A 23,831-nucleotide genomic window follows, 5' to 3' on the forward strand; every position below is an offset into this window, starting at 1 on the left:
AATTTGTATGGCAACGCACGCGGCGGGCGCGCGAGAATGCATACAAATTTCAATTCTCATCTCGCCTCGCCGGTGGAAAATCACCATAAGTCTGACAAGTCAGTGGGAGTGAATGCGCTGTTGCAGTTGAAATGTAGACCATCTGCACTGTACTGGCGCTAAGTCGTATGCGAGTGGTGGATAAGACAGACAATACAGATAATGGTTTCAAAGATTGCTCAGAACACCTCAATAAAACAAAACCACTTTTTAAAGACGTATATTTTTATATAACCAATACTCCTGACATTTCGAGAGATAAATACATTCCATGATTGTATCCACATACAATACAGTCCATACGAATGTTAAACTACGTTTGGCTGTCGGAAGCATTGGTCCACAATGCTTCGGGCAGCCGCGGCTCCGCGTCGCGTCGCTCGCTGATTACCAGGCGGCGCGAAGCGGAGATGGTTGTTACACTTGTTTACTGCGCAGAGAAGGTGGCGACGAACTCGGTGACGAGCTTCTTGAGGGCAGCATCGGACTCTGGCGTGATCTGACCGTCCTTGGCGATGGAGCTCAACAGACTCTGGTGGCTGGTCTTGATGTGCGCGGTGAATTCCTTTTCGAAGGCGGTGATCTTAGTGGGGTCCACTTTGTCCAAGTGACCGCGGACACCGCAGTAGATGATGGCGACCTGCGGATATTATAGGGGTCCGAATTAGGCACACGCAGACATAATATAATGAAAAATTCTAAAAAAATACATTTTCCTATGGAAAGTAATCCTGTGTAAACAGCATTTCAAAAGTTAGAACTTAATGATAATTGATAAGCACTGACAGATCTGTGAGAGCCAAACATTCCAAGTTGTAAGAAACATGCGTATCCCTAGCATCAATTTTGTACTGTTCAAAAGTTATTACTCCATCTTGTAAAAGGTTGATCGACATTGTCTCCTAGTCCTTCATTCGTTAATATTACTTAGCTGCTGCTGTAGACGAGTTCTGGAGCGAAGACTGCGTCTCAGACAGCGTATAAGTAGTGTGCGACTCAGGCTAGCTGAAGCAGCGATTTGAGCTAGCATTGATTGGAAAAATAGGCTCAATTTCAATTCGGCTAACGTTACGTCTGCTCACATCATATAACAGCGTCCTTCAGCTTGGCCGACGTTGGCCCAACAAATTCAGCTTTAGCATAGACCTGAGGCTGTATTGCCTAACCTTTCTAACACTCGCGATCAGATCAGATTTCGCATACAAAATCAGAAAGCGTCAGAAACTTTAGGCAATACGGAGTCTGTTGACGATAATAATTACCTGTTCCTCAATAGCCATGGGCACGTACTGGCCCTGCTTGAGGAGCTCGGTAAGACGCATGCCGCGGTTGAGCAGTTGCTGTGTGGCGGCGTCCAAGTCAGAGCCGAACTGGGCGAAAGCTGCCACCTCACGGTACTGGGCCAACTCCAGCTTCATGGAACCGGCCACCTGATAAACAGAGTTTAAGTTAGCTTTTAATGCTTGAAAAAGATCAGTAGCTTAGTGAGGTAATATCAGATATACAGGCGTTACTTGTAGAACATTGACGCATTGAAGAATTCTAATTTGCTTACCAGCTATAATATTTGATAGGGTAAAGCACTTAAAAATATCTAACACAATTGCATTAAATTTGTATAGTCGTAAGTGTATTAGATGTTTTTGATTGGTTTGTTTGAGTTTATTTATCTGTAATTGTTTGCAAAAATTAAGAGTCATATTGCATGGCAAGTTTCAGTGACCTTTCAGTTTTGATCATCAATGTAGAACCCATACAATTGTAAGCATAAACAACATTGGGAACTAAAAATATCACAGTATGCATCTTCTTCTTAGTCTCTAGTACAATCCGGCACGCTTGCAAGCTGGATTGGACACTAAGTGTTGTTCTATGTATGTATGATTAAATGATTATTTAGTATACTTTAGCCAAGTTCAAACCAAATATATTGTTTTTTTTTTTTGCATTATGATAACATAGCCGATCGATATAGACCAAAACTTAGTGTTTACCTGCTTCATGGCCTTGGTCTGGGCAGCCGAGCCGACACGCGACACGGACAGACCGACGTTGATGGCGGGCCGGATGCCCTTGTAGAACAGCTCGGTCTCCAAGAAGATCTGGCCGTCAGTGATGGAGATCACGTTGGTGGGAATGTACGCGGACACGTCTCCGGCCTGGGTCTCGATCACGGGCAGGGCGGTCAGGGAACCGCCGCCCATCTTATCGGACCTGAGGGTTTTTAGAGAGCTCGCAATTAGTTACTGCATTTGCCTAGAAGGTATACTTCTTTTTTAACAATAGAAAGAAGATAAGTGATCTTGACGTGTTAACGCAACGTGTTACGCTCTAAGACTGCGGCACTCACATCTTAGCGGCACGCTCGAGAAGACGCGAGTGGAGGTAGAACACATCACCAGGGTAAGCCTCACGGCCCGGGGGACGACGCAGCAGCAGCGACATCTGTCAATGATTATCATTATCACCGATGTGAAACTCTGATGAACAATGTACGCAAATAGAATGAACTTATTTGATGCCCCCACTATACAGGCAACTGAGTTTTTTTTTTAATTATTAAACTGATTTGTTTTTAAATTTTTTGTATTTATTATTATTATTTCTATTTACGCCAGGACTTGGGAGTGATGTATAAGATACAGCATGAATCATACTCTCTTGGTTTTTTAATGTATTCTAAATTCGATATATATAGAAAAACTCTATCTTTCTTACATAGCTTTAGACATTCTCTATCAGATGGTATAAATAACACAAGTGTTTTTTTTGAGATGCCTTTTGCCTTAGGGCCTACAACGTTCAACAGTGGACTGACTATGGCTGCTGATTGAATGGTGGTATGGTTGTAGTTACCTGACGGTAGGCGACAGCCTGCTTGGACAGATCGTCGAAGATGATGAGCGCGTGCTTCCCGTTGTCGCGGAAGAACTCTCCCATGGCGCAGCCCGAGTAGGGCGCCAGGTACTGCAGCGGCGCGGCGTCGGAGGCCGTGGCCGACACGATGATCGTGTAGTTGATGGCGCCTGTCGACAACACACATACAGGAATTCCAGGGTAGGCAGCAGCACGCCACTGTCCCGCACCAGGGAATGGCATACAATATAAATAGGCTTAAAAGTGGAATCAAGACATTTGACCAACTATTGAAGATCAAACTGACAAGTATATAATTATCTTTTAGAAAGAAGAAAGAAAGAAAGAAAATAACTTATTTATAACAGCAGTGACACACAGTTTAATGTACGCCTTATATTTTTAATATTTAAGGAATACTCAAATCAGGACAAAACAGGTGTAGAACAGGGCACAAAGTTATGCTCTCCCCTTAATGCTAATTCACAGGCCCCAGTATGGTCAACATTATATAAAATTCCAATAATGGGATAAAAAGAGGGTTTCATCTAAATCCGTCCAGCCGCACACCCTCACACAAACTGCAGTAAAATTACTCACACACATATACTCACAAACTTTCACATTAATAATATTAATAGGATAACACTACTCACCAGCATCGGTCAACCGCTTGACGATCTGCGCGACGGTGGACCTCTTCTGTCCGATGGCGACGTAGATGCAGTACAGCTTCTTCTTTTCGTCGTCGCCCTTGTTGAACCGCTGCTGGTTGATGATGGTGTCGATGGCCAGAGCGGTCTTTCCGGTCTGTCGGTCGCCGATGATCAGCTCACGCTGTCCACGGCCGATGGGCACCAGGGAGTCTACGGCCTTGATGCCTGCGCGACAAATTGACAATAGCAGCGGCAATAGGACCGAGAGCGAGGTCGAAGCCAGACGTCTTATTGTCTAACTCTAACACAATTGGAATCACAATTGCTTGCACCATTTCTTTCTGTCAAATGGTATAGTTTAAGTGTAGAAGAGAAAGAAATGGTGAATGCGATCACGAGCGCCAGAGCGTTAGACAATTGGCCACATGTCTGACAGTTGTATATGAAGCTAAAAAATCTGATGTCACATTTTAAAGTAAAAAGAGGCTATTCCTGCCTTATTTCCTATAACAGCGTCTTGTTTGCCAGAGATTGCCAAATGTGTGGACCAGGCATTGGCAGTGCCGTGGCATGGAGTTCATGGTTGAGGTTTAAAAATATAAGAGGCGATTGACTTTTCTGCAGAGATTTACATACATTTTGATCTAGAACACTCCATTTTCGACAGCAGTGCTGTAGGCAGAACACGAGACTTTTGTGTTACATAATCATAATTTTCTGCCATTATTCGACACTTCAACTTATTGCATAATTTTCTACTGATGGAAAAACATGTCCTTGGACAGGGCATTATCTTTACCACAATGTCAAGTCACAAGCACTCACCAGTCTGCATGGGCTCGCGCACAGACACACGGGGGATGATACCCGGGGCCTTGATGCCGACTCGCTGGCGGGTGCTGGTGCCGAGCGGGCCCTTGCCGTCAATGGCGTTTCCCAGGGCGTCGACGACGCGGCCCAACAGCTGCTCGCCCACGGGCACGTCCACGATGGCGCCGGTACGCTTCACGATGTCACCTTCCTTGATCAGCTTGTCGTTACCAAAGACGACCACACCGACGTTGTCGGGCTCCAAGTTGAGGGCCATACCCTGGATAAAAGCAAAGTTTTAAATGTAATACATGTTTCTGCTAACAAAGTCTTGTTATAAGCCCAGTTTTTAGACCTCCAAAAAAAATCGTGCATGTTGCATTACATTGCGGAGCCGTCTACATAGTACAGTCAGTCAGCAGCAGAAGTAAATGAGTGGTTACGGTGCTTATCTACTTCTGCAACTGAGTGTATAGGTAGTGCCCTGCAAGTTGAAGTGAATGATTACACACACAGCTACAACATGTAATGAAAGCAGGATTTTGATATTTATTCATCTCATTCATTCTCTTTTTGTGCAATCAGTTATTTTTGTAGTGTACATCAATCTATTCAACTCTAGTGGCACTATCTATACAAAGTGGTCAATAGTGTGCCAAGAGATTATGCTATTTGCACAAATTTTCTTGCCGTTCTAAACTGGGTGTCACACTTCCGGGCGGGAGAGCAGCAGTGTGCTATAAGGCTTTAGTAGACAGCGCCCATTTTTTATATTGTTAGATAACTTTACACTGATTTTTGATAAAAGTAATGCAGTTGTGACGTAATTGCAAAGAAGTTAAGGTAAAGTCAAAATATCTGTATTCAGACAGTTTGCTCACAGAAAGAACATCTGAAATATAAAATCTTACTAATATCTTACTTGTCTTACTTGTGATATTATAAACGCGAAAGTTTGTATGGATGGATGTATGTTCGGATGTTTGTTACTCTTTCACTCAAAAACTACTACACAGATTTGCATGAAATTTGGCGTACACGGTAATGTATACCCTGGATTAACATTCGCTCATCCAACAGAACATCGTCACAATTGCTTTGTGTACGGTTACACAAGAAAGTGATTTAAAGATGTTGAAATCTTGTTTTCTTGTAAATAAATATGTCATTGTTCCGTTGGATGAGCGATATAGGCTATTTTTTATCCCGAAATAATGTATGGTTCTTGTGGGATCAAAAAAGTTAAAAAAAAATACATAATAATCTGCGCGAGCGAAGCCGCAGGCAAAAGCTAGTCTATTATATAATAAACTGGCTTATGCCCGCGACTTCGTCTGCGCGGATCTAGGTTATCGCGCGGTGGCGCCCTCTACCGGAATAAAAGGTATCCTTTGTTGATCCTTGGGGTTCAAACTACCCATATACCAAATTTCATCAAAATCGGTTCAGTGTTTTTGACGTGAAAGCGTAACAGACAGACAGAGTTACGTTCGCATTTATAATATTACTAGGGATCTAGCTAATCTTTGGAAGGCAAACATGCAAGAAACTAAATTGTGTTTAGTGCATTCATGTTTATTAATTTGGTAAGTGATAAGAGAAGAATCTTGATTGTCAATTGAACTTTATCAGAAAGTAACTGGAATCTGGCATTTTGCCAGAAACTCAATATCTACTAAAACATACTTTAAAATTCTAGGTTTTTATAGGAGGCAGCTTTAGAACAGTATTTTTTTATGAATTATTAGAAGTTTTTTTAAGCATTTTTATTACCAATAAGCACTGCAGATGAGATGAACACTGATTATTTTAAATGACAGTGATGTGTCCAATTGGAAATGACTTTTTTTGTGAACTCATCATTAAAATGTTTAGTTAAAATTGTTGCCTTTTTTTTATTTCAGTAAGTACAAATCCTAAATAAAATGTTATTCTCCTGAAACCATAAACAAAGCTTAAGTTTCTTTGAAACTTAATAAGAAATCAAAGCAATTTCAGGTTTGAAACATAAAAAATATTAGTGAAATCTAGTTTATTGCCTGTCTCAATAATTTGACAAGATAATCTCAGTCTAATGATAAGATAATTAAGTAACCACAAAGAAGAAAATTACATACCTACAAGAAAAATAATATGCAAAATACATTAATCTGAAGTAGATTTTTTGATAACTAGAGAAGTGAAGCAATTCCTTCTGATTCATTACAATCCATAATACAAATATAGAAATATTTAATTTTCTTTGTATCTTCGCTTAAAAAGTTATGAACCTGTTGGTGTCAAAAAAAAATATTCTTTTTTATGGATTCGACACCATTGCTGTTTTGTTTTGAAGAGACTGTTTAAGTAGCTTTGAAGTCATCTGCGCCTAGAATAATTTTATTTGTACCAACCTTAAGTCCTGAGGAGAATTCCACCATCTCCTCAGCTTGGATGTTCTTGAGGCCATATACACGGGCAATACCGTCACCGATGCTCAGCACACGGCCAGTTTCTTCCAAGTCGGCCTGAAGGCATACATTCAGCATCAGGAAGTTGAATTTGTAATTAAAAATCAGCTGATTTGTGGAAAATTGTAGACAAACATTAATTATCGAAATTCATCCAAGTTGGTCTGAAAACATAATATTCAATGTCAGGAAATTAAAAATATATATTCAAATCAGCTGATATGTGAAAAATTTAAGACAAACATCTTCATAATTCTGACAATTCAATGGTAAAAGATTGGGTAAGTGATCAACTTTACTATCAAAGATTGTGTTTAGTAACTTAAGATAGAATATACTCATTGTAAACTATACTGTACTAATACTGATCAATAATCTCATAGAAAAATTACACGTACAGAAACATGTCATTCCAGAAGGTAAACTAAAATTAACAGATAATTCAATTTGGGAATTAATTGTATCCTACTAAAACTACAGTGACAACTTATTTATCACACATAACCTTAACTAGTTTATGTAACCACTTACCTTAGGTGCAGCACCAAGGATTCTCTCCTCCAGGATGGTGGAGATTTCGGCAGCCCGTTGAGTGCACGACACATGAAGCTTGCGCGCGGCGACGGTGGCCGCGGGCACGGCGACCTTCGAAACCTGCAGCCATCATAACCAAACATTTAAAAAATCCACCACTAAAACACTCCCTACCATATTTTATACATCACGAATCACAATCTCTCATTCAAGCAATTCAATTCACTAGTAATATTCGCACCGTCCATTATCAACTCCGACAGAATACCGTCGTCCTGAAGTATCGCCCTCTATTACATAACACAAATCATACGCGAAAATTAACATCAAAATTAACATGAATTGAGGGTTGTTAGAACGAGAATCACTACCCTGAACATCTTTAGACACGATTACACTTGATTAGCCAGGGGTAAGTGGCAATTTACATGATTCGTCAAGTAATACCGCAGGCTATCATATCACCGGTCGGGATAGAACATTACAGAAGATCACTAAGCATAATATTTAGCAATGAAACAGCGCATACCTGAGCCGCAGCATTTGGGATACGCCTGGCCACCGAAGAGGCCAAACGAGCGGAGATCAGCGACATTTTTTACAAATTCTTATAACACTGGTGGACAGAAGAGCCGTGTGGTGCTCCGCTCGTATCTTCGTTGCGGCTGAGCCGGAAATGACATAATCGATCCTTGTCTGTGGTCTGTCTATGAATTATGTAGGTCGTTAGGAAACCAACATTTCGTCGTTGGTATCGCTCGGATTCAAATATAATGTACTAGAAATTATCCAAAAAGTAGTTTTATACAGTTAATAATATTGTATTAATATAATTATGATGTTTTTTTATTTCATTTGATTTACTAGATAGCCAAAAGTGAGAGTAACATAATTTAATCAAATTTACAATAGCTATAAGAAGATAGGTTCAGAACGTATAAATCAAAACGGAAGTTGGTTTATTGACAAAAGTTTATTACTAAAACATCGATACACTTTAAATGTTTAACATTATAAAATCAATACAAGGTTGAAAATCTACTAAGTAATTAAATTTATTTAATAATAAATAAATAAATTTACGTTCCTATGCTGCTCATTCTTTAGTCTACCTCTACCCTAAAGGCTGAGAAAAATTTTTTAATGTCATAGTCATATGTCATTGTCGTGAGTTTTTTTTTACAGTTGTCAAATTATAAATTCGCCCAGTTTTCGTCGGTTTTTTATTTTTTCAGTGATAACAATCAGTTTGTGTTGTATTAGTATAATGTAAACTCCTAATCAATGCATTCATATTCTATTAGATGTGATGGCTATATTTGAAAAAGAGTCTCATACCAAAGTTATATTAGATGACACAGAGAAACTTCATTGTATCGTAGAAAATGCACAAAATATCAACAAGCACACAGTAAGTAGTATTGTGAAATAATAAACGGCTTGCTGGATGGTGTAATGAGTATTCTTGCCTACATATTACTTTACCAAGGTAACTTTGGTTTAAAAGGAATATATACTACAAGTTCAGAGAGGCCCTACAAAGGAGATCAAATGGAGTGTTTCTCGACGCTACAGGGACTTCGCCGCCTTACACTCGGTCCTGCAGCAAGCCAACATCGACCTGCCGCTACCACCAAAGAAACTTATTGGGAACATGCAACCATCTTTTATTGCAGAGAGACAAGCTGCTTTGCAAGTAAGCTTAGTACTTAGTGTAAATAGATTGCGAAATTTACCTAATGCTTCTGAACAAATTCTATTTTTTCTTTTAGGTATATATGAATGAAGTGCTGAGACATCCAATTTTAGCCCTATCATTACCAGTCAGAAGTTTTTTGGACCCAAATAATTATTTATTAACTATTGCAGGTAACTATAACTGGTGACTCACTATTAGATTTTCCCCTAACACAGGGTTTCTCAAACTTATGGCTCCACATACCCCTGTTAAAGTTTCTAGACGATAGCAACCCCCCCCAAAGAAAGCAATAAAATTGACTGTTGGATAAACTAAAAATAAAAAATACAAAAAGACTCCAAAAACCAATCTTAATCATCTTGCTAGTCATGCAGGCTGGTTTTTGGAGTCACGTAAACCTTGTCGCGAACCCCCTACCGTCAAATAGCGAACCCCTAGGGGTTTGTGTACCCCACTTTGAGTAACCCTGCCCTAACATATTAAGAGTTATATGAATAATTTTGATTATTTTGTTGTAGAGCAAGCATTGCAAACTGTGTCAATTGCATTACGGGGTGATGGACAGTTCGAATTGAAGGGACCTCTAGCAGATATAGGCTGGAGAATACGAAAGCACTACTTTTTGGTAAGTTAAGTAGTATCAATTGTCATAAACAGTTCTCATTTGGAAGACACAAAAAGAGGGATGTTACAAACCATTGTCTGTGGTCCGACAAAGCTACATAACACTTTCATTCCTACCCCAGAAGGGCGTACTGATCACATGTGGCGGCCCCTGATGATAACTCACAGAGACCTTAAAACTCCTGTATATTCACAAACACAAAAATATATTATTTAATTTTGCTATTAACATTGACATTTTATGTTCTCCAAGGGCCTCAGCATACCTTGAGATTGCTCTGATACAACAGTCACATAGTTTTGTATCACCAGAATGGTCTAAAAGTATTAGGTTTTAGACTAAAGCTTAATGAAAGATGCATTTTTTTACTAACATAAAACAAAAAAATAATTCAGTTGAATTATCAATATGGAGTTCAAAAAATAAACTTGAAGCATGTCATATTCATATTTATTTATTCATAGCATATCACATGCATACATAGCAGTTTACAATTCGGTATAGTCACATGTGACGCCCAAAACACGTGTCATAAACATTAACATTTTGAAAAATAAGTTTTTGGTAAAAAAAAACATTTTTAATACAAGCTTTTTTTGGGGACTGTACTTTTTATTAACTGTAATTGCATTGTCACCCAAATTAAATTTGCATACCAAATTTGAAGTAACAGGATGTCACTACTCTCACTACCAGATTATTGTATTGTCACACAATTTTCATATGTATGCCAAATTTCAAGACAATCCAACTACTAGAAAGAAGTGGTCAAATGTAACTTGCAAGATTTGACCCGCACATACATACAAGATAAATTGCAAGTTAAATAAAAGCTTTTAAAAACAGGATGCTTCCATGAAATCACTAGGTTATTTTTATAAACAATGTAATGTGAGATGTTGGGGAGTATTATTTTAAAAACTTATCTTTGTTATGAATCATAGCTAATTCTCAGCAGACTTATCAACAACAATGTAGCCACTTCAGTAGTTGAGTATTTGTATTACCAGTTCATTGTGCTAAATTAATATGATACTTTTGTTCTCAGGTGACTGACACGGAGAGTAGAACAAATTGTCTATTGGCCTGGCAGAACTATGGGTCTGATAGGTATTTAACTGATAAAGATTTGCAGGCAGCTTTTAAGAGTATAAAGAATGTAAATGTGAGTATGTTTATGAATAAATTAAAAATATTTGAATCAGTTGTTTCAGAAATCCTTTTAATTTTTGTGTTCTTCTATCTATAGTAACCTTAAATGTTTTTTTGTTTCTCCTTATAAATTTACAGTGTTTCTAAAATGCCTGATCTTTTACTCAACTTTATAAATTATAATACAATGGACAATCTCAATATAATTTTTTTTTTTTAAATTATGAAAGAAAAACAAAAATTCCTATAAAAAAAATATATTTTATTATGTATTATATTATATATTATATTCGTAATAAAATAGTATTATACTCATTGTACTTGTCTAACTTAAGTTATTTTATGAACTACTAGCTTTTGCCCGCGGCTTCGCCCGCGTGGATTTCGGTTATCGCGCGCTGTTCCCTCGGGAACGTGCATTTTTTCGGGATAAAAAGTAGCCTACGTCACTCTTTGGCCCATAAACTATCTCTATCCCAAAAATAAAGTCCATCTGTCGCTCCGTTTCGACGTGAACGACGGACAAACATACAAACACACACACTTTCGCATTTATAATATTATTAAGTATGGATTTTCTTTTGCAGCACCCCCACATAGATAAAGTATTAGCAATTCATGGTTTAGAAACAGGAGTCTATGTCGTTCGGAGGATACACGAAAATGGCAGTCTCAGGGACATACTATATGGCACTGAGTACACAAGGAACCATTTAGCTAAATATGGAAACCCTAAAGTGAGGAAACCGCTCACTGAGGGCCAAATAGCACATTACGGATACCAAATACTGCAAGCGTTAAAATTTTTACATGATAAGGGATTACCACATGGTATGTAGAATTATCTGTTTATATTAGAACAGTAAATATTATTGTCAATATGTCAATTCCCAGTCCGAAGATACAGGCTCAGCCTTGTTTGGGATCCACTGTATAATGAATGATTTTAATCTCCTGGTGTAAACATTTTTTCATGTTTTCATTTTCATTTCAATTGATAGGTACTGTGTGTATTTTTTTTATTCAGATTATAATATAAATATATAATGTATTTATTATCCATCTGTCTACATGTATGGCCTTAATCATTTTGAAGTATAAGCTCATTACTAATCTTATTAGTAGTTTTCATATTGATTTTGACTGACACACTTACAACAGTTATGATAATGAGTGCTGTTCAAGAGAAACTACAAAATCAAAACAACAATGAGCGTAGATACCATAAGAACTTTAGAATAGTCTTTTTACACATTGTCAGTCAGCCTTTAGTCGGATTGACTTGACATATTTGTACAGTCACCAGCACCAATATCTGACACAAGAAGAATGCATAAATATCTGATACGACTCTATTTCTAGGGCCGGAAGGACGTGTCAGATATTTTTGCACGCTCCGCTGTGGCAGATATTAATGCTGGTGACTGTACTTATGCAAATTTAAAGTCAATACAACTAGTATTAAAAAAGATTTTTTTAAATAAAATCTTATGCATGGGTACTTTTTACAAATAAGTTGTCAAGAAAAAAGAGTGATGAATAACAAATGCAAATAAATTCTCAAAAATAATTTTCAGGACACATTCACCCCGGCAATATAGCCATAGAGAACCAAAAAGTCCTCCTAATGGACATAGAGAACAATATCATTGGAGTGTCGAGCCTCCATCGGCCGTATCTGCTAGATCTGAAACGAGTGTCTGGTGCTGAAGCTGTAGACTTGTATTGCTTTGGACGCACACTGTATGAAATGGCGTTCGCTGAAACATTGGACGATTATTATTGCGACTATTTTTCCGAACGAATCTCAGACGATTTGGGTACGCATTTACTTTATTTATTTTCACCTCAGCACCTGAACAGGCAAGTATTGCAATTAAAAATAAGTAACCCAAATGCGAATTTTGTGTATCTACAATATAACATAGTTTTTCAAATCATCCTTCAGTAATAATAATAAATAATGCATGTTTGAATGAATTTATTGAACCATTTAATTTTGTAATTTGTGAAATATGTCCCTTGAGAGTTTAAGTAATATATAAACTTTTCCAATGCTTCAAATTGCCAACGTAATAAGGCCGTGGCAGTGGCGGATTTATATTTTTTACGAGTGTAGGCCACTTTATTTCCGCCGCCCCATGTACCTTTTAAAAATAATAATTTTCTCGTCCTCTGAAATCTGCTTCCCCTAGAACGCTGCCGCCCCTAGGCCGCGGCCCATACGGCCTATTAACAAACCAGGACTGGCGCCGTGGTAACATATTGTTCAGTGTTTCAAATACGTATATAGATACATATTTTGGATTGATTTCTTTTTCGTCGTATTCCTGATTGGACATATTCTTGTTTCGGCACATTCCTGTTTGGACGTATTCCGTTTTCGGCATATTCTTGTTTCGACACATTTCAGTAAATAAATTATACTATGAAATACTTGTGACTTTGCTTGCGTAATAAAATAAAATAACATTTTTTTAATAAAAAAATATATTTTAACCAATTAAAATAAAAGACTAAACTCAAACATTACCTACAAAAATAATAAATAATATAATCGGGCAACTAACTAATCAATAACCAACTATCTTAATTCATATGCTTCAGGGACCCGTCTTCATATTCATATTCATATCATTATTCATTCAAATTCATGTTGTACTCTTTTTATGTTTTACGTTTTACTCCGTCATTTATGAACCAATTTCAATTTTTTTTTCGTTTGTATAGGAATGCTTCCAATTAGGTCCCATAAGCACCAAATCAGGATCTGAATCCTGATTTAGTGCTTATGGTTTAACGCTTCATTTACACATCCCTCGCAGCACATGATTGGTGGAAACGCTGCTTTAGCCCGAAACATGTCTACTAGCTAAACTCGATTAAAGACGAGTTATCCTGTTTATTTCACTATGGGCGAGTCTCACGGTAGTCTTATGTTCAAAATTGGTGTATCAATTTCAGAATCCGTACTCCGAATATGCATCTCGAGCGCATCGTGCAAGCATGGGACGCAGTACTTCGACCAGCTGCTGCGGCACCCTTTCTTCACGCGCGCTACGCTCAACGGCGCACGCGCAGAACGCGACCACCTCAAGTTCCCTTTGCCGCTCAAGGATGAGCTGAGGAACGCGACGGCCGTGGTTGAAGCCCGACTCAAGGCGGACCAGAAACTGGTAAATGTTTTAGGGTTTCGTAACCAACGGGTCCAAATGGAGCCCTATTGCCGTCAGGCACGTGTCCGTCTGTCGTACAGGCTTTACTGCTAAACGGTTGGAGTTACAGTTTTCTAATTAACAGAATAAGCATCATCCTCGCCAAAATATTAGTCGTCATATTGTTGCAGGTACGAAGCGCGAAGAGAGAAGTACGCATACAGGAAATACTGAACTCTGAAACGGAACTAAAGAAGCAGAAACGAAGGGCTGTGAGTACCTTGCCTTGCATTTGTTTGTTCCAATTGTTCTAACCTGATCGTCACAAAACATGCTTTTCACATCGACGCTTGAAAGGAGAAATTGACTAAGCGACATTTTTTTAAGATAAAAATAAATGATTTCTGTTTCGACATTATTTTTGTAAAACAACATTGTTTGCTTAGATTTCTTTGAATCCGTAAAGATAGTACAAGGCTCACCACGGCTTTTAGCCAACTGTACCATTCACTTTGTTAACCTTTTCGCCGCCACGTCAAATACAAAAGACATCATCCATACGCCAGGCTTCCATATTGCAATGCCTAAATTGAACCTTAGCACAATTGACCGAAGTTTGCTTTTGCATTGAAGTAATGGACGTATATACAGGGTGTAACATTCATATCGGTCAGTATGGGAAAGTCTGAAACTATAATACATACGAAGATCCGTTCTTAAAAACCATGTCATCGATTTTAATAACAAGAAAAACTGCATCCATACATTTTCAAAAACTTGTACTCAGCTCGGGAATCGAACCCGGTTGTTTTGAAAAACAAAACTTACATAATGAAAGAATATGAAATACAATGCATTTTATTCATTCTAGATATCGTACTTCATAGTAACATTTATTGCACTACCGATATCGAAATAGAAATAATGTAGTTTTATTTTTCAAAATGACCGGGTTCCATTCCCGAACTGAGTAAGTAAATGTTTTTTTTTGTAAATGTATGAATGCAGTTTTTCTTGTTATTAAAATCGAAGACATGGTTCCTAAGAACAGATCTCCGTATGTTATAGTTTCAGACTTTCCCATTCTGACCGATATGAATGTTACACTGTATCCCAGTAATTTTATTTTATAAATTAATACGTTATAGGTTTGATTTTTGTCACAATGTTGCGATGAAATTTCAAAACGTCAGAGCATCAGAGCCATAAAAGTTGCGGACGCTAGGTGGCGCTGATGTCGTGCACAGAGCCAATAGATAGTTTGAAGGCCCGGGACTCAAACTGTGTACCGAATGTCATCTAAATCAATTCAGCGGTTTAGACGTGATGAACTAACAAATAAATAAACAGACTTACAAACTGTCGCATTTACAATATTAGTGGGATGGGATGGATAGTAATTTCCCGTTGGCATGTTTGCAGAGGAAGCGGGACAGCATGTGGAAGTCGACCTCTTCCCTCGCGGAGACGGTGCGCTCGCAGAGCGCCAGCACGGCGTCGTCGCCCACGCCGCCGCACCACACCTGTAAGTCCAACTCTAAACAAAGAAACTTCTCATAGGTCCGGCAACGCATCCGTAACTCAGCTTAAGTTTTGAAGGTGTGTGCCCCCTATCATATTAAAAATACTCTATTTTTGATCATAAGTAGCTTTACACAACACGCTAGTGTATTGTTGTTTACAAGGTTATCGTCACTAAATTTGAAATCTCATATTTCAAATCAATACCTCAATAACCTAACCAACAAAAAGTTGGGAGAAGTCGGGGGACTTTGTCACTTCAAAATGCAATATCTCAAAAACGGCTAAACCGATTTTGATGAAATATGTCTAAGGACCATCGCTAGAAAACCTGATTTAAAATTTAAAAAAACTGCATTCTAATCGGTCCACCCGTTTAAGAGCTACGCTACGGTGCCACACACAGACACGCATAGCGGTCAATCTAATAACACCTCTCTTTTTGCGTCGGGGGTTAACAAAATTGACCCTTGCTGTATGCTCATAAAGCTCGCTCAGAAAAATTATCGACAGACTTGGCAAATAAGTGACGTTATAACTAACTATGGCCATACTATACAAATTCCATCGAAGAGTCGCGTTTTGACAGCTCATGAAAAGTACATCATAATACCGTCACCTAAATTAAGGTTTTGTTAGCAAGTTTATATTCAATTGAAGCTTTATTGCTGACTGTACTTTTTGTTGACTGTAGTGTGGATGGCAATGCATACTTTCATGGCATCTAGTTACATTTTTGTACCAAATTTGAAACCAATGCCATTTACCTTTGAGGATTTCTGTCCTGCGGAGACGATCTTAGCTGGACTACCAAAATTTCACTAAGTACTAAATTATTGTACTATCACTAGATGTACCCTACATATTTATGTATACCAAATTTCAGTTAAATCGAATACATTGCATTGCAAATTTAATCTTAAACGAGCAATTCTTGTATATATATAAAATCATAATTTCGGAAACGGCTGCAACGATTTCGATGGAATTTGGTATGTAGGGGTTTTCGGGGATGAAAAATCGATCGAGCTTGGTCTTATCTCTGGGAAAACGCTGGTTACCGTGTTTTAGACCGAGCGGAGCTCGGTCGCCCAGGTACTGTGAAGTTAAGAATGTCAGTGTCGCTCGAGACTTGTCGAATTTTTTCGTTTTCCTGAAGATTCAAATGTGAAAGGAAAATCGATCTTTAGTTTCGGGTTCCGACCGACATTTGCAAACTAGTTTAAGGGGCTGTTTCACCACCCATTGATTAATTTTATTTGACGTTAAGTGTGTTGCCGTCTCCGTATATTCGAATAAAACAAACAGACAGGGGGTAAGTGTAAATAAAAGCTTGTAATAAAATGAGTGGTCGTATTCTCGTATTATCTGTAGCGGGCGAGAGCAACGGCGCGGGGAGTGCGGGGAGCGCGGGGGGCGGGGGCGCGGCGAGCCCCCGGGCTGCGCCGGCAAGCGACGCGCGCGGCGCACTGCTCAGCGCTATCTGCGGCTTCGACAAGGCGCGTCTCGCGCGCGTCAACTCGCGGTGAACACGCGACAATCTCAGGAACACTCAGAACCTCCCCCAAAGGCGCGGCCACATGCAAGTCGCTCGACGCTCGTTTCCAGCGTCAAATACCACGTGACATATAGCGATAAAGCTGAAAATGTTGAGCTTTATCGCTGGAAAAAAAAACCTCTAATACGGCACAAGCACTGGTTTTTTTTTCATTCACTCCAATTTCTTTTATTTGAACCACTGCACTGCCACGACTGCTACCAAAATCGAAATCAGCTTCCAAGACCAAGATCATTCCTGCAAGCAGCCATCTTGACACTATTTTTATTTGTCGCGGGAAATTCAAAATCACATTTTGCAGGTGGTAGGACCTTGTGCAAGGTCCGCCCGGATTGCTACCACCATCTTGCTCGCTAATCCTCCCGTGAAGCAGCAGAGCTTGCACTGTTGTGTTTCGGCGTGGAGAGTAAGACAGCCGGTGAAATTACTGGCACTTGGTATCCCATCTTAGGCCTCTAGGTTGGCAACGCATCTGCAATACGTTTGGTGTTGCAGATGTTTATGGGCGGTGGTGATCTCTTACCATCAGGAGACCCACTTGCTCGTTTTCCATCCAGTCAAAAAAAAACATTAAAAATGGGGTCATGTAACCAAATTTATCGCTGCAAACGAGCAACGAGCGACTGCATGTGGGCGCACCTTTAGAACCTTCCCCAACTCGCGCGGGTGCACGTCTTGGAGCGGGCGCAGCATGCTTGTTTCATGTCGTGTAATCTATATAGCGCTGCGTGAGGCATATCTGCTCTATTGAAACAGCACGCCGCGCGGGCCCCAAGCCGTGCACCCGCGCGTTAGCGGAGGCTCTCAAAGAACATTTTTGGCATTTATACCGGGTGTTACCTGTTACAGGAACAATAAGTTAAAAGATAAATTTACCTAATCACTAATCGTGTTCAAATGGTTTCAGTGTTAGACGCGTTAAAAATATTTACTTTTACAAAATCTATCGCACCTGCAATGTAGTCAAGTGTAAAAATATGGACTTATTCAAGGTTCAAAAATATGTACCACAGACCTTTATTCCGACGCAATAAGGCCGCGGTAACATCGACAAAACACAACCAAACGCGTGACAGACCATATAGTAGAAGATGCAAGCCTACATCGATTTTCACCGGTCTGATAATAGAATGAAATGTATTTTATAATAAATTTAGCATATTAGAAATGATTTTGCAAAAAAATCCTAAATTGCTTATATACCAAATATATTTATTCTGTTATCAGACCGGTGTAGATCTTTTCAAGTTCGGATCTTAGACCAATATCGCGATGTTAACATCCACTGACTGTGAACTTTAACTTGAAGCACTATTTTCTCCATATTTAAAGACTGAAAAAACTAAAGACCGCGTGCTCGGGTAAGGGCTAACATTAAATCGCGAACGCAAGGTTAGCAATGACAGATTCATACTGACGCAACTTAACCCTAATTACAGTTAACTCGAGGTTATTTAGATATTCCAGGTCTGAGCAAACACCACTTATACACCACACACCACACCACCACAGATATTTTTCAATTGACTGCACGTACACGTAGTCTGAGGAAACACTATTTTAAATTATTGTTTTTCATATAATTAACACCCGGTATATCTCTGATGAAGTGATGAGGCCTAAAGATATGTGATTCGTATGGAAGGCCCGTTTTTGACTGTCACACTCATTCGTCTCACTATTTTTGTTTATTTGCAGCGGTCACCGAAACTAAGCAGTTGGAATTTACTGTAGCTTTTTGAATTTAAACCGAATTACCATCCTTATTCAAATAAACTGTAGGCTTGTTTCGAAAATACAAACTGAAATATAGATGCATAGAAAAACCAGTAAATAAGGCCAGCGCTGGGAATCGAACCCAGGTCCTCGACATTCCGTGTCACGTGCTATACCACTACACCGCCATTGGACAAGTCCTTGGACCTGGGTTCGATTCCCAGCGCTGGTCTTATTTTTCTGGTTTTTCTATGCATCTATATTTCAGTTTGTATTTTCGATATGGGTTTTACGGAATGACCGTAAAAGTAACAAAAAATTTGGAATTGAAATAAAAAATACAAAAAGAGCCCAAAAAACCAATCTTGTAGGCTTGTTTTTAAAGTTGATTTTTAATCCATCATTTGGATATTTCTTTTGGTAGACACACACAAAGCACTAACTATAACAGATATGACATACATACTTACATTGTATAGATGTAGTGGAAAAAGTTTTTGCACAAGCCAAGTAAAAAACAATCTTATGTCAATGTCATAAAGGCTGACGTGGAAAAACTTCTCACTTTTTATGAAGGTTATTTTGTAGTCTATTGGTGCACTTGTGGCCCTAGCATATTTGACAATCAAGAGACAAGGCAAGAGATTAATACCGAATAATTTAACATTTTTACTCCCACTTTAGTTAGAAAGTCCCGTAAATAATATTATTATTATATGTTTAAAAACTGTATTCTGCAGCATACGGGATGCTTATGTTTAGGTATGTCGTCACCAGCACCAATATCTGACACATCAAAGCGTTAATAAATATCTGATACGACTTTATTTCTAGGGCCGGTGGGACGAGTCTGATATTTTTAGTTTTTTACACGCTTCGCTGTGGGAGATATTAATGGAGGTGACTATTACTACTACTATTAATGTAGGTACTATTTTGTCAGTCAGTGATCCAAAGGCTTTATGGCAGATCTCGGATTATAGTTTTTATCGTTATTTAAGGTCCTTGCATACGTAACATGAATCATGTGACGGAATTGAAAAAAAAAACGTCTCTAAACAGCTGTCCCATCTGATATTTCATACGTTACATATGTTGAGGCCATTAATTTGATGTCCCAAAGTAAATTCCCTTATAGCTCAGGCTGACAGTTACCTGCATTATCGGCCACAACGGAGCGTGCAGAAATATCTGACACGACCTACCGACCCTAGAAATAGATTCGTATCAGATATTTACGAACGCTTTCTTGTGTCAGATATTGGTGCTAGTGACTGTACCTACATCGGCGCGTAAGATGTTGTAAAGCTGCGCCCAGGGTTTTAGGTTAGGTGCAGACTATTATTTTAGAGCGCATTGGATACATTTAGTACAAGAGTTGCGAGTGTAATGTAATTATTATTGTTTAATATTGGTTAAAAGTTAAGCAAGATAATTAGTGCATGTATTATTTTCAAGGATTCGAACAAATATTCGCTTTTCAAGTAGACATTACGTCGACTGTAATTAATTATTAAATGTAAATCAACTTATTACTATAATGGTGTTAGCTGTAAGTTGGAAAGTGATATGCGACTGGTCAGTCTTTTTTTGATTATTATGAAATTATTTTTGGAATTCATCTATGCAATAGCTTTAAAGTTTATAAATAAGATAAATTATGAATGATTAGTATATTTTGTTGTAAGAATAAGAATATACTGTAATAAAACATTGATTAGAAGTCATTATTTATTTTTATTATTATGTATTAATACCAACAATCATGTATGTGGCGGTACAATTAAATTACACAGCGCTTAAATCCTTACAGGCTAAAGCTACGCACATCAGAGAATAATCACGTTACACCTTATCATTAGGGTCTCCGTACCTGCGCGTCTGTTTATTCAAATAATAGGAAAAATACACTAAAACACTCTTTCGTTAACAAAATCCAAGTTTCATCCTAACTACACCAATGAACTGTGCTCATCTACGCTTACGATATATAAAGTTAAATGACGTACAAATACAAGCAAATCCTAGCCTTAGATATAATATTTACAAAACACCTAGAACATAGTGATATAAAATACTATTCTTTCACAATTTCTTAAACTTTTATAACCAAAACGTACTCTTGCATATGACAGACATAAAACATTACAATAACTATCATAATTAATAAAATAACAACTTAAAATAAATGAGACACCGCTTGTGTACTTGATAATTTTCAAATAAAAACTGAATTCCTTCTCTATGCTACCTATTCATTATAATATTCGATATTTCTAAAACTGTTCAAAAATCAGCGAATTAAATTTTTGACGTTGAAGGTAAAACTTTCCAATTTATGGATTTCTGGTATTATCCACTTAATAATAATGCATGCCAGTTTTTATCCAGCACCGACAATATATGTCGAAAGGGGGTATCCATCTGTATTTGTTTATGTTGAAAACAAGGTTCTAATACGGTTAGTGTATTACTAATACGAGTGAAAATAGTTATTTACAAGGGATCAAAATGATGTATTTACGGCAAGGGCGGTACATTGAATACAGAATGTAGCAAAGGATTCTACAATAGAATCCTGAGCGCAATGAGGGATTAAAGTGTTAACACCTAAGATGAAGATAATTGAGATAAAGCAATTCAAAATATATAGAAAACGCCTTGGTTTTATAATTATCAACTTCAAAAAATTGCATATGCAAAAAAACACTTAGAAAAGCCTTGAACAGAAAAGTTGCACTGTGACCCCTATCGTCAGGAAAAAGATTGTACTTTTCTGAATGAGAGGTGTGAAAAGATTTTTTTTAGTAATCGGTAGCCTTAATATGTATTAAATTACCGTACAGGGTTTTCTTAACACCTTGTCTATATTCCAGTACAGCAAAAGTCGTTAGAAGCCATTGAAATGTATGAGCAGTTGGTAGTCACGTTGCAGACGGACGTAACGACAAAAAATACCTCTAAAATAAAAGAAATCACACTAACAAGGCAAACACGTGTTACCTATTCTAGAACATTAGTTGCCAAAGCTTCACGGACCATGACTCACGTAAAAAAGTTTGGGACCCTTAGGGCGGTTACAGACTAGCGTTTTATACGCACGTATAAGCTCGTTTTTGAAAGCGCGTGTACGCGCGCCCAGGTGCGGTTTTGTTTTCTTCGAGCGTTGACGCGCATACAAGCTCGTATAAGCGCGAGCGAGAACATGTTCTTTAGACCAAACACGAGCAAACACGCAGAAATCAGCGCATACACGCGTGTTCGATTTAACGTAGCGCGCGTGTAAGCGCGTATGCCAAAAACGAGCGAATACGCGCAGAAAAAAACGCTAGTCGGAAACCGCCCTTAGCACCTGACTATACTACTCAAATGGCTTTGAGAATGCATTACTAGGTGGACCTTTATGGTTCATACTGAGCATAGACCCACCCGGTATCCGCTTGCAACCCATAGGATAGAAAATGTTGCTTTAGATTGTTTTATTTCAACGAATACCACAACATTATTTTGGTGACAAAATATTCAAACTTAGTTAAAATTATGTTTGTTACATACATGAGACAACTAAGGATGGATGCTTTCAGTTATATTGACTGCTATATGTTCGAACGGGTACTAAATTTTAATAATACCTACTACAATTCACATAAAATCATAGGTATTTTTTTAAGGATAGGAGATCCGTTTGTTCGTTCAAATTAAAATAGTAATCGACACACGGGATTAAAATAAAACTTAGCAAATGTCAGGACCTGTTGTTTTGACGTTTGTAATATTTGTCAGACAAAAGGTAAGAAGAAATAAAAATAAGTAGGGTATTATATTATTAGGGCGTACACTAGCTGACGCGGTTTGCACGGAGCGGGCGGACGCCTATTGGAAAATAGTATGAGCAGCGCTAACTGCACGCGTCGCGGGCGACGGATTATACCTGTACCCGCGCCAGCTAGCATGGCCCTTACATCTAATTCTCGGTTTGTGTGAGATTTGGGAATTCGTTCTTCTCCTTCTTATATCAATAAATTTCAAATGTCAAAATTTTACCCTTTGATATTTACTTAGTTTAAATCCCGTGATAAATTATTAAACAATAAAAAAAATACACATGAAAAGACAATATTTCTGTTTGTTTAAACCAATTTCAATTGATTCGTATGTTCGTTACCGAAAATTCAAATTCAAGTATTAGATATATTTAAAAACATTTTCTTTCCTTGTATAAGACTAAAGGAAATTAATAGACAAATCCCTATTAAATTAAAATAAAACTCTGTATCACAGAACTTCAATGTTCTTTAAAACATACAAAAAAGGAGACATTTCAATCTTATGCTAGCACTTAACTTGGCGTTGCGTGTTCGGATTGCGCTACTGGCATCTCCGTCGCTCACGCTAGACACGAGTGCATCTCTCGCTCATCCAAATGTTTCGGCGGTTGCGCGAAGTAACTAAAACTGTACTTGGCGTCTTCCGCTACATTATGATAGCGTCAAATGTTAATCATTAATCATAATCAGTTTAATTCGTAGCGGCGGCAGCGCGCGTCGCACGTACTTATGTCAAATCGTCAAAGCTCTGCTTGAACCTTTTTTAGATTATAGTTCTGATCCGATAACCTTTGCCGGTACTTGGTCTATGTCAATTACTCCAACTCTATGATGTCGTCGATGTCATCGAGATTGAAGTCCTTGAGGGTCATTGCTGAAACAAGTATATTTTCAGTTTAGTTAATTTAATAGTAGTTTGCGCATTAACTCTAATCGCTACAATTACGTGCTGCTAACTGTACGCATTAATGGGATCTACATAATAAAATCACAAGTATAGCAATCGTGAACAGTCAGTGAGAGTGATTAATGCATCGCACTTCTGTAGTGTCGCCGCAAGCGCATATGAACTTTTTTTTATAATAAATTGCTTCATGTGAACGTTCAAATGGCAGCGAAATTATGACAGTGACACTGGGCGATAGTAACGAATATGCAAATATGCGCACATAATATATCTTCGGGGATAATGCCAATCCGTTTGTCTACCAAACGCAAATACCGCGTATCTGC

At 38.2% G+C, this 23,831-nt stretch overlaps 3 protein-coding genes across 4 annotated transcripts in view; 1 reads left to right on the forward strand and 2 right to left on the reverse strand.

The window, feature by feature from the left end:
* Positions 1 to 244: 244 nt before the first annotated feature.
* blw (ATP synthase subunit alpha blw, mitochondrial) lies at positions 245 to 8,030 on the reverse strand. Its single transcript, XM_074097854.1, has 10 exons — positions 7,875 to 8,030; positions 7,343 to 7,465; positions 6,755 to 6,868; positions 4,377 to 4,641; positions 3,552 to 3,776; positions 2,896 to 3,065; positions 2,390 to 2,484; positions 2,034 to 2,253; positions 1,302 to 1,469; positions 245 to 679 (listed from the first exon to the last, which is right to left on the reverse strand). Exons 1-10 carry the CDS (start codon positions 7,938 to 7,940, stop codon positions 467 to 469), a joined length of 1,659 nt encoding a protein of 552 aa, XP_073953955.1. The 5' UTR covers positions 7,941 to 8,030; the 3' UTR covers positions 245 to 466.
* A 466-nt stretch (positions 8,031 to 8,496) lies between these two features.
* On the forward strand, positions 8,497 to 20,498 carry LOC141435205 (PX domain-containing protein kinase-like protein). The gene is made up of 11 exons (XM_074097843.1): positions 8,497 to 8,756; positions 8,853 to 9,041; positions 9,118 to 9,214; positions 9,563 to 9,669; positions 10,718 to 10,834; positions 11,409 to 11,652; positions 12,399 to 12,641; positions 13,786 to 13,997; positions 14,168 to 14,248; positions 15,399 to 15,501; positions 16,872 to 20,498. The coding sequence occupies exons 1-11, from the start codon at positions 8,655 to 8,657 to the stop codon at positions 17,024 to 17,026; spliced, it is 1,650 nt and encodes a 549-aa protein (XP_073953944.1). The 5' UTR covers positions 8,497 to 8,654; the 3' UTR covers positions 17,027 to 20,498.
* The window catches only part of LOC141435204 (uncharacterized), a 28,869-nt gene continuing 25,526 nt past the window's right edge, over positions 20,489 to 23,831 (reverse strand). For both annotated transcript variants that reach the window (XM_074097842.1, XM_074097841.1), the window contains one exon: positions 20,489 to 23,472. In XM_074097842.1, coding sequence (XP_073953943.1) covers positions 23,414 to 23,472 — 59 coding nt within the window. In that variant the 3' untranslated portion in view covers positions 20,489 to 23,413. The remainder of the gene's footprint in view (positions 23,473 to 23,831) is intronic.

This window comes from Choristoneura fumiferana, chromosome 14 (assembly GCF_025370935.1).
Source record: "Choristoneura fumiferana chromosome 14, NRCan_CFum_1, whole genome shotgun sequence".
Classification (NCBI taxonomy): domain Eukaryota; kingdom Metazoa; phylum Arthropoda; class Insecta; order Lepidoptera; family Tortricidae; genus Choristoneura; species Choristoneura fumiferana.

Coding starts and splice junctions, on each gene's coding strand:
- blw (XM_074097854.1), bottom strand. CDS start 7,940: ATGTCGCTGATCTCCGCTCGTTTGGCCTCTTCGGTGGCCAGGCGTATC. Junction 6,869..7,342: donor TCCTTGGTGCTGCACCTAAG/GTAAGTGGTTAC, acceptor GTATGCCTTCAG/GCCGACTTGGAAGAAACTGG. Junction 2,485..2,895: donor AGGCTGTCGCCTACCGTCAG/GTAACTACAACC, acceptor AATCATTGACAG/ATGTCGCTGCTGCTGCGTCG.
- LOC141435205 (XM_074097843.1), top strand. CDS start 8,655: ATGGCTATATTTGAAAAAGAGTCTCATACCAAAGTTATATTAGATGAC. Junction 10,835..11,408: donor AGAGTATAAAGAATGTAAAT/GTGAGTATGTTT, acceptor TTTCTTTTGCAG/CACCCCCACATAGATAAAGT. Junction 12,642..13,785: donor ACGAATCTCAGACGATTTGG/GTACGCATTTAC, acceptor TATCAATTTCAG/AATCCGTACTCCGAATATGC.